The sequence below is a fragment of the Chelon labrosus genome (assembly GCF_963514085.1).
Source record: "Chelon labrosus genome assembly, chromosome: 14".
NCBI lineage: Eukaryota > Metazoa > Chordata > Actinopteri > Mugiliformes > Mugilidae > Chelon > Chelon labrosus.
This window is the reverse complement of record NC_140347.1, coordinates 11,132,669-11,146,934: the sequence shown is the minus strand read 5'-3', so window position 1 is coordinate 11,146,934 and position 14,266 is coordinate 11,132,669. Positions and strand designations below refer to the sequence as shown.

The 14,266-nt window shown below is 43.5% G+C and overlaps 1 protein-coding gene across 4 annotated transcripts in view; it reads left to right on the top strand.

Annotated features, from left to right (window-relative positions):
• fynb (FYN proto-oncogene, Src family tyrosine kinase b) overlaps positions 1-14,266 on the top strand; it is a 76,601-nt gene that overhangs the window by 38,726 nt on the left and 23,609 nt on the right. For all 4 annotated transcript variants that reach the window (XM_084560470.1, XM_084560471.1, XM_084560469.1 and 1 more), the window contains one exon: positions 9,507-9,763. In XM_084560470.1, coding sequence (XP_084416596.1) covers positions 9,517-9,763 — 247 coding nt within the window. In that variant the 5' untranslated portion in view covers positions 9,507-9,516. The remainder of the gene's footprint in view (positions 1-9,506; positions 9,764-14,266) is intronic.

Below are 14,266 nucleotides of genomic sequence, written 5' to 3'. Positions count from 1 at the left end.
CGGCACAGTGAGAATGGCTCAGTTTGATGCAGTAACAGCCCAGGAAAGTAATTTAGCTAAAAAGTATTAGGGCAAACGCTGATCAAAGTGCCAACCACAGTGCTTTTAGAAGATATTCAGCTGGAGAATAGAAGATAGGGTTTATTTTACTAATAATTTCAACCATAGTAAAGCTGAAAAGTAAATAATGCTTGAGGCTGAGCTTTAAATTATGCACGTTTTGGGTAGCACATGTCTTTATGTGTCTGTAGTTATGTTAGTAATGAGAGCCTTTTAAAAAATTCTGTCCTTGCAACTGTTGAAGAAATGAATCAAAGTAAGAATTTACAAATGAAAGTATTGTGAGTACACGAGTGTGATTCAGTGTCAATTATTGATGTGGTCATGTTGATGTATGATGAGCCGTGTGTGGTTAAGTGTTTCCTCATTTACCGTTGTCTTAATTTCATTACCAGAGATGACGTAGATTGCGTATAGAAACTTCCAGGCTTGGAGTTATAATCTGAGTTTTGTGCGGGTTTTACTGACGTCAGGACGGAGATCAATAAATAATAACTTAACGCGTGAAGCCAAAGTCACGACGCACGCACATAAAACAGCTCTGGTCTCGGTTCTGGAGCTGTGGTAGAGATCCATTAGAGACGACGTCTGTTGCAATATTCTACTGCGCCCCAGGTGATGTCGGGGGTTTATTTGCATACAGAGGGTGAAACTGAGATCGGACACGGAGAGCTGGCTGGAGACGCGTGTTAACACAGGTACCTAAATCTGTACACTTGCGATCGGATAGCCCAGATTAGATCTTTATGCACGGTCTGAACAGGCCCTGAGATTCTTAATGTATCCTCATCTGTATCTTTCAGTACTAAACAGTGATTAATGATGTTGCTTCACGGTGGGCTTTTGGTGGAGTCACTAGGTTTGCTTGAACCGACGGGTCAGTTGTAGTGACCTAGCTCTCTGTCTAAGAGGCTGCTGACATGTTAATGTGTGACATGATGCATCCAGTAGCTCTCAGCTGTGGTTGTAATGCAGTAGGTTGCCGCTACATGCGTGCACTCTTGAGGCTCGTGTCAGTGTGAATAATAAAACGGGAAGTGATGGAGATAGAAAGAGAATGCGTGCATTCTTCAGTTTCTACCTTTCACTAGAGCAGGCCTTCTCCCTCCACGGGACGCTTCGTGACGCCGGCAGAGTGACGCTCTGGGAGTGCGGAGAGGCGGGGCAGCCTGCTGGGGAGGCAGAGCCGAGGCTTTCCCTCGGCAGAGAGGCGGATGCAGCATGTAACACTCGGAGCCCCTGATTAACCTGCCATCTTTGTCAGGCGTCTGGATGCTCTCACCTCCCTAGGACCTGCCCCTCTTTTCTTCCCTCCCTATCTATCCATTTCATCATGCGCCACCATCCGTCCCATCCCTCATCGACTCTCGCTTCATTCCTGTCTCAAACTCCCCATCTTCTTCCCATTCTGCTCTGTGCCCTCTTGTCTTCCCTCCTGTAATCGTTTTCTTCCTCACTATTACTCCATCTCTCTCACACACTCTCTGTGTGTGTGTGTGTCTATTTCGGTGTTTGCCCTTTTCCTCCTGATGAAGGGCACAGCACGAGAACAGCGCAGACTGAATAATTCTTTCATTACGTGTTGCCCTGCAGTACAACAGGGTGAGAAACTGTAGGTTTGTTTGCTTTATCGGCAGTCGTATTGGGTGAGCAAGAGAACAAGAGTCAGAACAATAGGTGATGCTGGGGGCTTTGTTGTGTTGCTGACTTTGTGAGTAGTTGTGGGTGGTGGTGGCACTCAGCTGCCATGATAGGTTTCTCTACTCTGGACTCTCTGTTCCCTCAAAGGTCATCATTGTCAAGACAATGCAATAATTTCTCCATGGCATGACTCTAGGCTACAGTTATATTGTGCACCACCCATGTTTTACTATTTGCATTAAAGGGGAACTACTGTTTTTTACAACCTGGACCTTATTTCTGGCATAAAATACGATCGTTTACTCAATCTACAGACCGTGGATGATGATAACAGGTAACTCTGGACTCAACAGGGAATAGCACTAGTGTATCATAACAAAATATTGGTGAAATGAATGAGTTTCGTGGCAGATAATGCGTTATTTAGAGGCTGCGTTTCGGTGCCCCAGTCACTCCCACTATATGGGTACACGCAGATCACAATATTGTCCGAATGACTCCAAATAACACCAAATAAGTTATGTTGGTGAACGATTGTATTTTATGCCAGAAATAAGGTCCAGGTTGTAAAAAACGGTAGATCCCCTTTAATATGAAAGCGTACGGACAAAATTTGATATGAGCTTTCAAATTGACACGTGACAAATTTGAACATCAGGAAAACTGTGGCTCAAATGACTGTACGGAGCATGAAAGAGGTAGAAATCATCACCAACCCGTGCAGTTCCTCTTTAGTCTCCAGGGCATTTTGCACCTTTACTGTTTTGGTTTCCATCTCATTACTTTCATCCAGCCACAGCTGGTAGCTGTTGTCAGATGAACCCACTGTGCTCGCTAAACAACAGAAGGACTGAATTGTCAACGAGCTGGTGAGCAAAAGCTGTGCGGGCCGCCCTCCTTTTCTGCCCGTCCGTTGAATTTCCAAATTCATTATCCTCCGTCGCACACATCTAAAGGAAAGAAGTGTGATTAGTTGGACTTGATAAAGGAATAGTTCCGCATTTTAGTCAGCTTTAGAGGACCTTATTTCTGGCATAAAATACGATCGTTTACTCACCCATATAGCTTTTGTGTAATTTGCAGTCGTTCAGGAGATATTTAGATCATGCATCGATCCATATAGTGGGAGTGATTGGGGCACCGAAACACATTTAAATATCTAAATATCTCCCGACTGACTACAAATTACACTAAAGTTATATGGGTGAGTAAACGACCGTATTTTATACCAGAAATAAGGTCCAGGTTGTAAAAAACAGTAGTTCCCCTTTAAGCTGCTGCTATGCTAAGCTACCATCTGTCTCGAGCTTATTTAACACGAGTTAGTGTGTGCAGTAACATATTTCTCTTTTCTGTACATTGATCGCCAGTAAGGGCATCTATTTCCAAAATAGTGAAGTGTTTTAGTCAACTAAACGCCTCCTTGTCAGGGCAAGAAATTAGTCTAGCTTAGCTGATGTTGAACAGACAGTCCAGCTCCCGCAATTTGACTTCGGTCCCCTAATGACCAAAGGATTGGAATTAGCCTGAGGGTTGGTACCCTCCACCTCCTGCTCCTTTAACTCCCTCCCTCCCTCCCGCCTCTCTTGCTTTTGAAGCACCCCACCTCCTTATCTAATATATATGAAGCCAGGGATTTATATTTGTGAGTCTCCCTTGACAGCTGCCCCCGAAAAAAAGCCGTGACATACTGTACCCTTCAGGTCTGCACAACCACCCTATGAATTAATCACCCAGGCACGGACTCCCCCCACACCCCTTTTTCATGGCCCTGTCTTTTCTTCAACATGAAACCAACGTGGACAGCATCTTATTTCACCTTGAGTTCATCTATTTTCTTCCCATTAACTCCTTTCTTTATTGGCGATCTTTACATCCTTGCATGTTTCGGGCCTTTGGCTCCAGTTAAAGAATCTAATGAATGTTGTCCGTCATGTTTTATGTGAATAGCTTTTTTTGGCGTCAAGTAATTATAGATCCGACTCCGCTACTGGTCATGTCCTGCTCTGTAATTGGATTTTCGCCAAGGGGTCATTGATTTCACGTTGGTGGTTGGTGTGTTTTGATTCATGAGAGGACATGCCTTCTTAAGCTTCTTTTGATAAAAGAAAAATAAATAAGAAAAGAAGAATTCTCTTTGCAGCCCGTGACGAGCGTTAGTTTTAAGCTACGGTTTAGTCGCCTTCCTGCAGCCCTCTGGGATGAGCACAGCGAGACCGGGCGAAGTAAACAGCAAAAACAGCCCCTACGGCAAGCAGGTGGAGGCTTTTTCTGCGAAGGAGGAATAATTAATCAGCAGAGAGGCTGCGTGAAAAGGAGGGAAGGAAGTGAGAAATAAAGAGATGAAAGAACCCTCAGTTCAAAGAGAGCAGTCAGCGATGAGCCTGGCCCTCGCTGGGCCCGCAGGAGTCTGACAAACGGGACTTATAACTGACACCGCCGTCTTTGGAGACGAGCAGATTGCATTCAGCATGGATCCAGTAATCTAATTGCCTCAACGATTGTTCTAATTGATTGGACTGGGTAAGAAAAACAGAATAATTGAATTGAAGAATGTGGTGTTTTGTGGATTATTGTGGCAGGAAAACAATGGATTTTGACACAAACATGGTTTTGATGCTTTTTAAATGACTGACAGACAGTTGTCTTCGTTGTCATCGTTAAATCAGAAGGTCTATCTCGCAATGGTGTTCAAAAGGCTTGGCTAATGTACGACGAGAACCACTGAAGCTGCTCTGAAAGCTTGTTTTGTACCAATGCCTTTCTTAGCCTCTTGATTTGCTTTTTTTGCACAAAAAACTGTAGTACGAGTATAAAACACTGGTTACCATCTATTAAAATTACCAACTTGAGTTGTCTTAATCACCAGTGCTTTGTATTATGTCACATGGAGGACATACAGAAACCAAACCTTCAGACTAACATTGTTTCACTTACACAAAACCACAGACCGCAGTGACGTAACATATTTTCCTCTACAAAACGTCAGTTCATTAGTTTCCAAGTCAAGTCAGTTTTCTGTCTGTGATTCAGTATTACAAGTTATTGTTTCAACAACACCTGTACTCGGTTAAAAGGAAATCTCTTAGTGTAGACAGCAGTGCCGTTTCATGTATTCACTCAGTGTAAGCAAACAATTGTTTAGATTATTGCAATTCTGGAAATCTGAATCTTATTGTGTTATTTTTTTGTAATAAGCTGAGACAGACACCTCTCCTGGTCATACACAGAGTTTGTTTCAAACTACACCGATCAGCCATAACATTAAAACCCCTGACAGGAGAAGTAAATAACATTGACCATCTTGTGACAATACAGTGTTCTGCTGGAAAACTTCTGGACCTGGCAGTCATGTAGCACCCACCTAGACCAGACCAGGCACCCCCACCCCATAGCAATGACACTCCTTGACGGCAGCAGCCATCCCCAGCAGGATGCAGCCTGATACACGCAAAAACACTTTAGGAACCACTAAAAAAACATGAAGAACAGCACAAGGTGTTGACCTGGCCTCCAAATTCACTAGATCCTAAAACTGATCAAGTATCTGTGGGATGATCCACAGAGGCCCCTCCCCTCAAAGGCGCCCACTAACAATATTCTGTTAGTGGGGGTCTGTGCCAGACACCTCAGGACACCCTCAGAAGGCCCATGTCCATTCTCTGATGAGTCACAACTGTTTTGGAGGCAACAAGGGAGACCTACACAATATTATGAAGGTGGTCATAATGTTATGCCTGATCGGTGTATAAACATTAAATAATTTTAAATAACTGCCACCTATTGTTTAAGGATTGTCTTAAATCTCGGTGGAAAAAGACTTGATCCTTGATCATCCTTGCTCCAAAGATTACCATTTAACACCAGCCCAGGAAAAGCTTTCCATCCGGCTTTGGGGGATCAATACATTTTATACCCCCCCCCCCCCCCCCCCCCCCATGAAAGCCGATTCAGTCGTCCTCTGCCAGTAGCGAGTTATGTAAAGAGTCAGAATGCAGAGCGGTTTGTGGTCTCAGTCAGTGCTGCCGTCTGCTTGTGAGTGTATGCGATTCGAAACGCTCTGCAGTCATGCACCGAGTGTGGAATCGCCGCAGTTGTTGCCAGGACCCCCTGCCTTCCCCCGTCCTGTCACAGAAGATTACAGTGTCTGTTGACAGAGGCGCTGTGTCGTGTGCTGCTGCTGCACCATTACTGCATGTGGGAGGCCTCCATTTCACTGCGCCTGCAGGTTTCTGACATGGGTCAAACCAAATTGGTTACAAAGAGCAGGAAGGTCTCGTTGCTCTACTCGTGATTGACTCAGTTTCTACCTTTGGCGGATGACGCCTTCGTGGGTGTTTAGTGCCGTGTTTCCTAATATAATCACTGTTGCAGGGCTGCTCTGCTACTGAATGACCAGCACTAACGTTTCAGAGTTTGTAGAATTTGTAGTTGTAAAAAAGATTCAAGCAATCTGCGACAACCTCTGATTGTGCTGATGGGCGTTTTGGCCTCTGCCTGCACCAGGGTGCTATCCGAGGGATCAGTCTACAATTATGTTGAAAGAGAGCGTTCACGCCGTGTCAGTCAGTACAGGGGCTGCTGTTCTAATTGGTAGACAAGGGGGTTTCTCTCAGCGGCTGCACTGGAATCAAGAAAGAGCCGAGCCTCGACGAGCGTTGCACTTGATCACTTGTCAGTGCTGTGAAAACAAACACAAAACGTCAGCTGAGCTACAAACTCAAAGACGTACTACTTCCCCTAAAGCAACAGCCTGCAATGTTAAAAAAAAAAATTTAATCATACATATAGAACATTTAAACGTCTATTATTTATATAGCGTCAATAACGATATAGATTTTCTCAAGGTGATTTGTAGAACCTAGAGCCGGAAACGCCTAGAGCAATCACTAAGAACCTTGAGCTTTGTCTGTATGGGGGGAATGTGAATGAATAAATAAAAACGACATGCTTTTCAATGGTAGCATTGAAATACACGGATAGCGAGAAAGTAATAAAACAAAGGATAAGTGCTCAGAACAAGAGAGAAGAAAGTAGAGCGTAGGTGCTCAGTGCAATCACGGAAAGTCCCCCAGCAGCCTAGGCCTATAGCAGCCTAACTAAGGGATGGTTCACGGCTACCTGAGCCAGTTCTAACTATAAGCTTTATCAAAAAAAAAAAAAAAACCTTAGCGTAACCTTAGAAGAAGAGACGTTGTCTGCCTCCTGAACTCAAACTACACAGGGGCCTGGTAGCTGAAGGCTCTACCTCCCATCCTGCTTTGTGAACTTTGATCTTTCAGGGTGATATGGCACTACGAGATGGAGCCTTGTATGTGAGGAGGAGGACTTTAAATCCTATTCTGGGTTTTACAGGAGGCCAAAGAAGAGAAGCTAAAATCTGAGTAATGATGATGCAGGTGGCATATTAGCATGTAGCATAGTAGTTTCATCCCCAACCACATTCTTTCAGTCACCACAGAAGAACAGAACTTTAGACCGTGCATGAAGATGAGAACAGAGATCGCTGGGAAACTGAAAGTTTTTATACCGAAGCTCAGCTCTTTCTTCGACGCGACTGATCAGTTCTGGTTGTAGGTTTAACATTCAAATGGTGTATCCCCCGATACAATTTTGATATGATTGTCATGCTCGAAAATGTGGAGATCACTGCTCGTAGTCAAATTAAACCAGTAGACTCTGATGTGAGGTGAAAAGGGGAAACACAACCCTTGGCAATGAGGATCTTGAAGTCAGCGACTCTTTATTCAAGCAGAGTTCACAGGAGCTCCCAGAACAGAAAAATGAAACGGTATTTATACACAATGGCAGGTTATCTTCAGTACCCATCATGCTGCCAGTCAACAAGCATGTCATCTCTTCTCTGGAAGGAGGTAGTATCTTCCTTGAGAAAACAAGGCACTTTATCGTGCATGAATACAACCCGTTTACTAAACCTAGTAACTAAACCCAATATTTTTCTATCAGCTGATATGGTGATGTTTTGTTTCGTAGGTTTCAGCCTCGTCTTACACAGCTTGTAGTTAGATCGTCGTGTTATCACGTCAGTTGAGAGTGGGTATTGCTTATCAGCGACACTGTCAATCGTCAGCAGACTGCGGCTCTTTCCCATGATCCTTCGCTTGTTTATTACCGTTGCTACTAGTGGGAAGCCTCAGGAATAAATTTCCTGCTCCTCGCTGCAGTCCGATGAGGCAGAGGACAAAAGGAAGCCAGAGGAGAGAAAGGAAATATATTTCCGAATGACAGACTGAAGCTGAAGGCCAGACTGGCGCTTTGTCTTCCAAGGAGATCCTTGATTTATCGTCGGCCGTTTCCTGATGTGCCACTCTAACGCATTTGTTTTCATTTCGGGGAGCTGTGGATTAGTGGTTAGAGAGGCAGACCCAAGGGTCACAGCTTCCTCACTTGACCATTGCCGAGATAACTCGAGCAAGCACCTAACCAAGAAATTGTTCCCCGGGAACAGCATAAAAGATGGAGCAGCCCATCATTTGAAGTGTACAACACTGCAGTACAGTATAAATTACTATTATTTTATAGTTGTTTTGCAGGGAAACACTTAAAGGGGAACTACTTTTTTTTACAACCTGGACCTTATTCCTGCCATAAAATACGATTGTTTACTCACCCATATAACTTTGGTGTCATTTGTAGTCGTTCGGGAGATATTTAGATCTGTGTATATCCATATAGAGGGAGTGATTGGGGCACCGAAACGCAGCCCCTAAATAACACATTATCTGCCGCAAAACTCATTCATTTCACCAATATTTTGTTACTGTACACTAGTTCTGTTCCCCAATGAGTCCCTAGTTATATGGGTGAGTAAACGATCGTATTTTATGCCAGAAATAAGGTCCAGGTTGTAAAAAACGGTAGTTCCCCTTCAAATGGCAGTAATTCCTCTGAATCTACTGTACATAACATGTAAGCTCCTTCTTAAATATTGACTCTTCTGTATTTAATCTGGCTCTTGAAAGTCCCCAATCTTTATAGAAGTAAGTCTGGTGGTTGTATCACCTGTTTGCTTTCTGTATCTGAGGCTTGTTTGTCAGAAAGTTCCTGTTTCTGACATTTCAGGAATTTAACTCTCCTGCTGATTTACGTTTACATCTACTTGTCTCTTCTTTAAAACTGATGTGGCGATGGTGAAATGTAGGGAGAGTGCAGCATAAAGAAGAGAGTGGAAATACTTTGAACATGTGGAAGGCAGGTGAAGATTCCTACATCTGGCTGCTCGGTCTGACTCAGATTGTTAGGCTCCGTGATAAAGTTATTGTCCGGTTAGCAGGCACTGCTCTCCGTTAAGATCAACAGGGCAGCATTTACAGTCCTGTGCCTCCGTGCCTCCCCTTCTCACCAGCTAGCCTCCCTGACGTCACTGTGATAGGAGCTGACCGTGAAAGAGACACATTGTTTGTGTGAGTCATCCAGAATCTAAGTTGTTAAAAGAAAAAAAAGGTCCTTGCTTCCCAGACCAGAGTGCTAACAGGCTTTGAATGATGTCAACTGTAGAGAAAGCAATGTGAAGTGAAAACCTTGAACAGAGGGATGATTTCAGTCCTGTTTGTTTTACTGTGAGACCGAGCTCATTTCTCAGCACGTTACATCCCATCGATCTGCCAGTTGAGGTGAAATTAACACAGTGTTAAGAGTTGTAATCTAACCCTCAATCTGTAATTCTGCTATTATCTAATGTGTTATGATATTTTAAATCACTGCCTTTCTAGGACTTAATCACTCAAGTGCATCACTACCATTCAGACCAACTTAATATCTATTCTTTTTCTTGTTGTTAACAGATTATAGATAATGGGCTGTGTGCAATGCAAGGATAAGGAGGCAACCAAACTCACAGACGACCGAGACACCAGCATTTCCCAGGGAGCGGGGTACCGCTATGGGGCCGACCCCACGCCGCAGCACTATCCCAACTTCGGGGTGACCGCCATCCCCAACTACAACAACTTCCACACCCCCGTTGGGCAGGGGATGACCGTCTTTGGAGGGGTCAGCACGTCGTCGCATACAGGAACCCTAAGGACTCGTGGCGGGACAGGTTAGTCGCTGCCTCTAAAGTTCACTCCTTGTGTCCTGATTGAAAGGCCCAACGGTCAACGGCAAAGCAAAGTCAAGGTTTAAACTAGTTGTAAACACTCAGAGCAGATATATGAAATGCAAGCAGAGTGCCACCCAGTGTAATGCTGCCTCAAAGTTTAGGGTCTTCACTCAACTGGAAAACAGTGAGTCACTAGACCTGTGGTAAGACCTCGGTAGAGACCTGTGGCAAACTTACCCAAAGCCTACACACGCTAAAGTTTATTTTAATTTGCCATCGGTTTGGGGGTGTTGTCAGACTGCTCAGTAAGCACTTCAAAGCATCCTTAAGCTCTGATAGTTGGCCGGTTTAATCACTGGACATACCAACATAGAGTTGGGGGAAAAAAACGGCGCTTACCCCGCTCTTCCTGCCGCAATGCTGGTTGCACTGGTTAGCTTCCAGATTTGACTACAAATGACTGAAAAAGAAAGCATTACTGTCACTGGAACTTAAAACAGTTTTCAATAGAGCATTGATCAATTCTTGGGTCACCAAATATCCGTACCTGAGACAGATGGTATCTTGCAAGGGCTACAGAGCAAGGGTACTTCTTAGAGAAATGAGTATTTATTGTTCGACAGAAGAGGAAAAGTGTCTACGAGACAGCCTGAAGTGAGAGGGTCATTGCTCTTTGTTTCATCCCCGCGCTAACAGTGCTCTCTACGCCCAGTAATAGCACAGACTATAAGGGATCCTTTGTGCGGTGAAAGACTTCCCATAGCATCCCAAAATCCTCACCCCTCAGCCAAGGCTGCATACAAGCTCCACTCCCGACCTCATTCCAGCCCTGTCAGGAACGTCCGGCTGGTATTAGCACAGGGCTTTGTGCGCCAGGCTCATTGTTTAGGTAGGGAATATTCCTACTCAGGATATCCTTTATGTTTGACTGAGCCTAGGCCGCTGTGCAGAGGAACTCAGCGTTTCCACTCAACTTAGCAGAGGCCTCTCCCTCAAAGTGTGGATTATTTTCTGCTTTGTATAATCCAAATCCACGCAGTGGCAGAGGAGCAGAGAGGGGGTTTAGTTTTTTAATTTTCTCCTGGTGGGGAAATTTTGGACGTAAGCCGTCCTTCCCTTTCACCCTCTGATATAATGTCGCTGCCTAACAGCCCCAATCATCCCCTTCTACCACAATGAAGTAGCAGTTGGCATCAGACAGGTTATTGATTATCAGTTGATCTTTTGCTTATGTAATTCCCCCAAATGGAAATTCACAGCTAGTCCAATGACCTTATGTAACTAATTGAGTGTCATCCCAGCAGACAGCGCTGAGAGGAATCGATAAACAAGTTTATATCTAGCACCTACATCTGCTGACTGTTCGAACGCCGCAAACCACAGCTCTTATGCATTCAAGTTTTTTTTTGTTAAGGTGTTTCAATTAGACATTCTTTTAACATGTGAATAGCAGCAAGTACTCATTATCTGCACTGCTATAGAGCTCCACGTTGCCTCTTCATATCAGTGCTGCTTCCCTAGAAAGCCTCAGTCTGGCGAGAGTCTGCGAAATGTGAAATGACTTGAATTAATGCGATCAAGGGAGTTAAACTGCACTTTGAAGTAGTGCGGGTTCGAATTCTATTTGTCAGACGCTCCCACTAGCATAAAACAGCTGAAAGAAGATGAGACGAGTTTGAGAAACGTTAAATAGTTCATCTTAGCAAGTCGAGTGATAAATGCAGTTTATTATCCAGATGACCAGACAGGTTGGAAACCGACAAAGAGCTGCAGTAATATCTTCACCAAACTGCTACTGGTACCCATCCATCCCAGTTTACAGACCAACTGTTTAGTTCAACTTTGACCTACTGTGCTTAGTGTGTATAATTATATTGCATTTCCCAAACCATCCATAAAAATAATGGTTGGCTAATATGCTTCACTGCATCTCCCAGTCTTAATGTGGTCTGAATCTAGCGAAGTAATAAACTGGAACTATGCTTCAGTACCCCAGTTTTTCCATACTGTAGATTGCTTTAACCAGTGTTAAACACATTTGCTGTTGGACATACTTCAGTCTTCACTTACAATCACTGGAACTGTAATTAAAGGGGAATTAACGTTTTTTACAACCTGGACCTTATTTCTGGCATAAAATACGATCGTTTATTCACCCATATAACTATGGTGTCATTTGTAGTCGTTTGGACGATATTTAGGTCTGCGTATATCCATATAGTGGGAGTGACTGGGGCACCGAAATGCAGCCTCTAAATAACGCATTATCTGCTGTGAAACTCGTTCATTTCACCAATATTTTGTTATGATACTATGCTAGTTTTTTGCAACATGGCTGAATATTTTTCCGATTCTGATGTTGTGGACGACAACTTTGTTTATGGACGTCCTTACCGTTTTGAGTGAGAGTATACAGATAAGGAGCTCGTTGAAAGGAGAATACGGAGGCAGAGAGAGGAACAGCTGGCCAAAGAACAACAAATCGCTGCACGTCCGCGAATACACAACATAAAGCTCTGGACTCAACGGGTATTAGCACTAGCGTATCATAACAAAATATTGGTGAAATTAACGAGTTTCGCAGAAGATAATGCGTTATTTAGAGGCTGCGTTTTGGTGCCCCAGTCACTCCCACTATATGGATATACGCAGATCTAAATATCTGACAAACGACTCCAAATGACACCAAAGTTATATGGGTGAGTAAATTATCGTATTTTATGCCAGAAATAAGGTCCAGGTTGTAAAAAATGGTAGTTCCCCTTTAATTACATAACTGTAGTACTGTTTCACATGTTTTGCACTTGGGTTGGGGTCTGCCACCTGCTTTTGTTAAAAAGGCTACCAACATGCAAAAATCAGTGAATATCAGCTTTATGGATTTTTGGGTTACGGTACATAAGTTATTTGTCCATGCCATAACACTTCCTAATGCATTTTTGAAAAAAAGCAGCCCTGCGCTGATTCCGGTGATGAGATCATGCTGGAATGGCTGATTTTCAGGCCACTGGTCTTTATCTGGAGTTTTATTCTGTCTAATGGAAGTCAGACTGGATTGAAGCATCCCAAATCCCAGCCTCCGCCTCTAGGCAGTTCAGTAAAGAACCTCTGGCGCCCCTTCTAGGCTAGATTCTCATTACTATCAGTTCACTCAGTTAAGGTGGTGGATTTGCTCCAAGCGATCTGAAACACTGACCTGAAAGGCCAATTTTGCAACTTAGCAAAGCCTCTAAAACTGTCTCGGGACTTTAAGAGTTGCTCTTGTTAACAAAAAGCACAACAAACCCACCGGTAAAAAGATACGTGTCTTAAATCCTGACAGTGGTTAAAATGATTCATCAAGGGAATACAATACCAAATGGAATTTTCAAATCACTATACAGTATAAGTCTGCCGTCCCAGGACGAATACATTTAAGTTCTGGACATCACATCCATTGTAGGTTAGTTTAACAGTCTGCATTTTTCCTCCTCCTCACAGTCTCATTTGTATTGTTGTCGTGCACTAAACCTAAACTACTTCATCACATTTCCTGGAAGTAATGAGTAAGCAGGAGTATAATAGTGAGGAAATACTCCCATGAGATGAGCGTAAAATGCGTAGGATTAGTGGCAAGAGATGTAGGGAGGGGATAAGGGAAAGTGACTAAACGGTCTTCATTGAAAAAAGAAAAAAAAACTCAACTCTGCAAAGGTTAGTCTGCCACTGTAAAGACACAAGAGAGCTGTGACAGTGATGTATTACAGTAAGTAAAGGTTAACAATACAACAAAACAACGCTATGGTGCTCCGTGAGCCTGAAGCTAGCTTGGTTGTGCAGTGTGCCATTTGACCATGTCTGAGGGCCTCTTCAGGCCTTGCATTAAGATCCGATCTGGGCTAACCAATATCAAGTGACCAGCTTTAGGTGCGTGTGTTCAGACCTAGCATTAACATGTGTCTCCAAATGCATCTGCAGATCCGAACTCAGATTATAACTCCAACCCTGGGAAGTTTCTATACACACCGTAATCTCTGGTAGTAAAGGTATAATAGGAGGTCTTTAATGCAACTCACACTACCAAATGCGGACACATGCGACCCAGGCAACCTCCACATGTGGTCAGAGATTGGAATTCTCAAACGCAGTTCGTCCTGTGTGCGTTCACACCAGTCTTTTACGTGATGGGATCGCCCAGATCGGATCTTAAAGGGGAACTACTGTTTTTTTACAACCTGGACCTTATTTCCGGCATAAAATACGACCGTTTACTCACCCATATAACTTCGGTGTCATTTTGGAGTCGTTCGGACGATATTTAGATATATCCATATAGTGGGAGTGAATGGGGCATCGGCAGCCTCTAAATAACGCATTATCTGCCGTGAAACTTGTTAATTTCACCAATATTTATATATGGATATACGTGAAAAAGAACACCGAAGTTATATGGGTGAGTAAACAACCGTATTTTATGCCAGAAATAAGGTCCAGGTTGTAAAAAACAGTAATTTCCTTTTAATG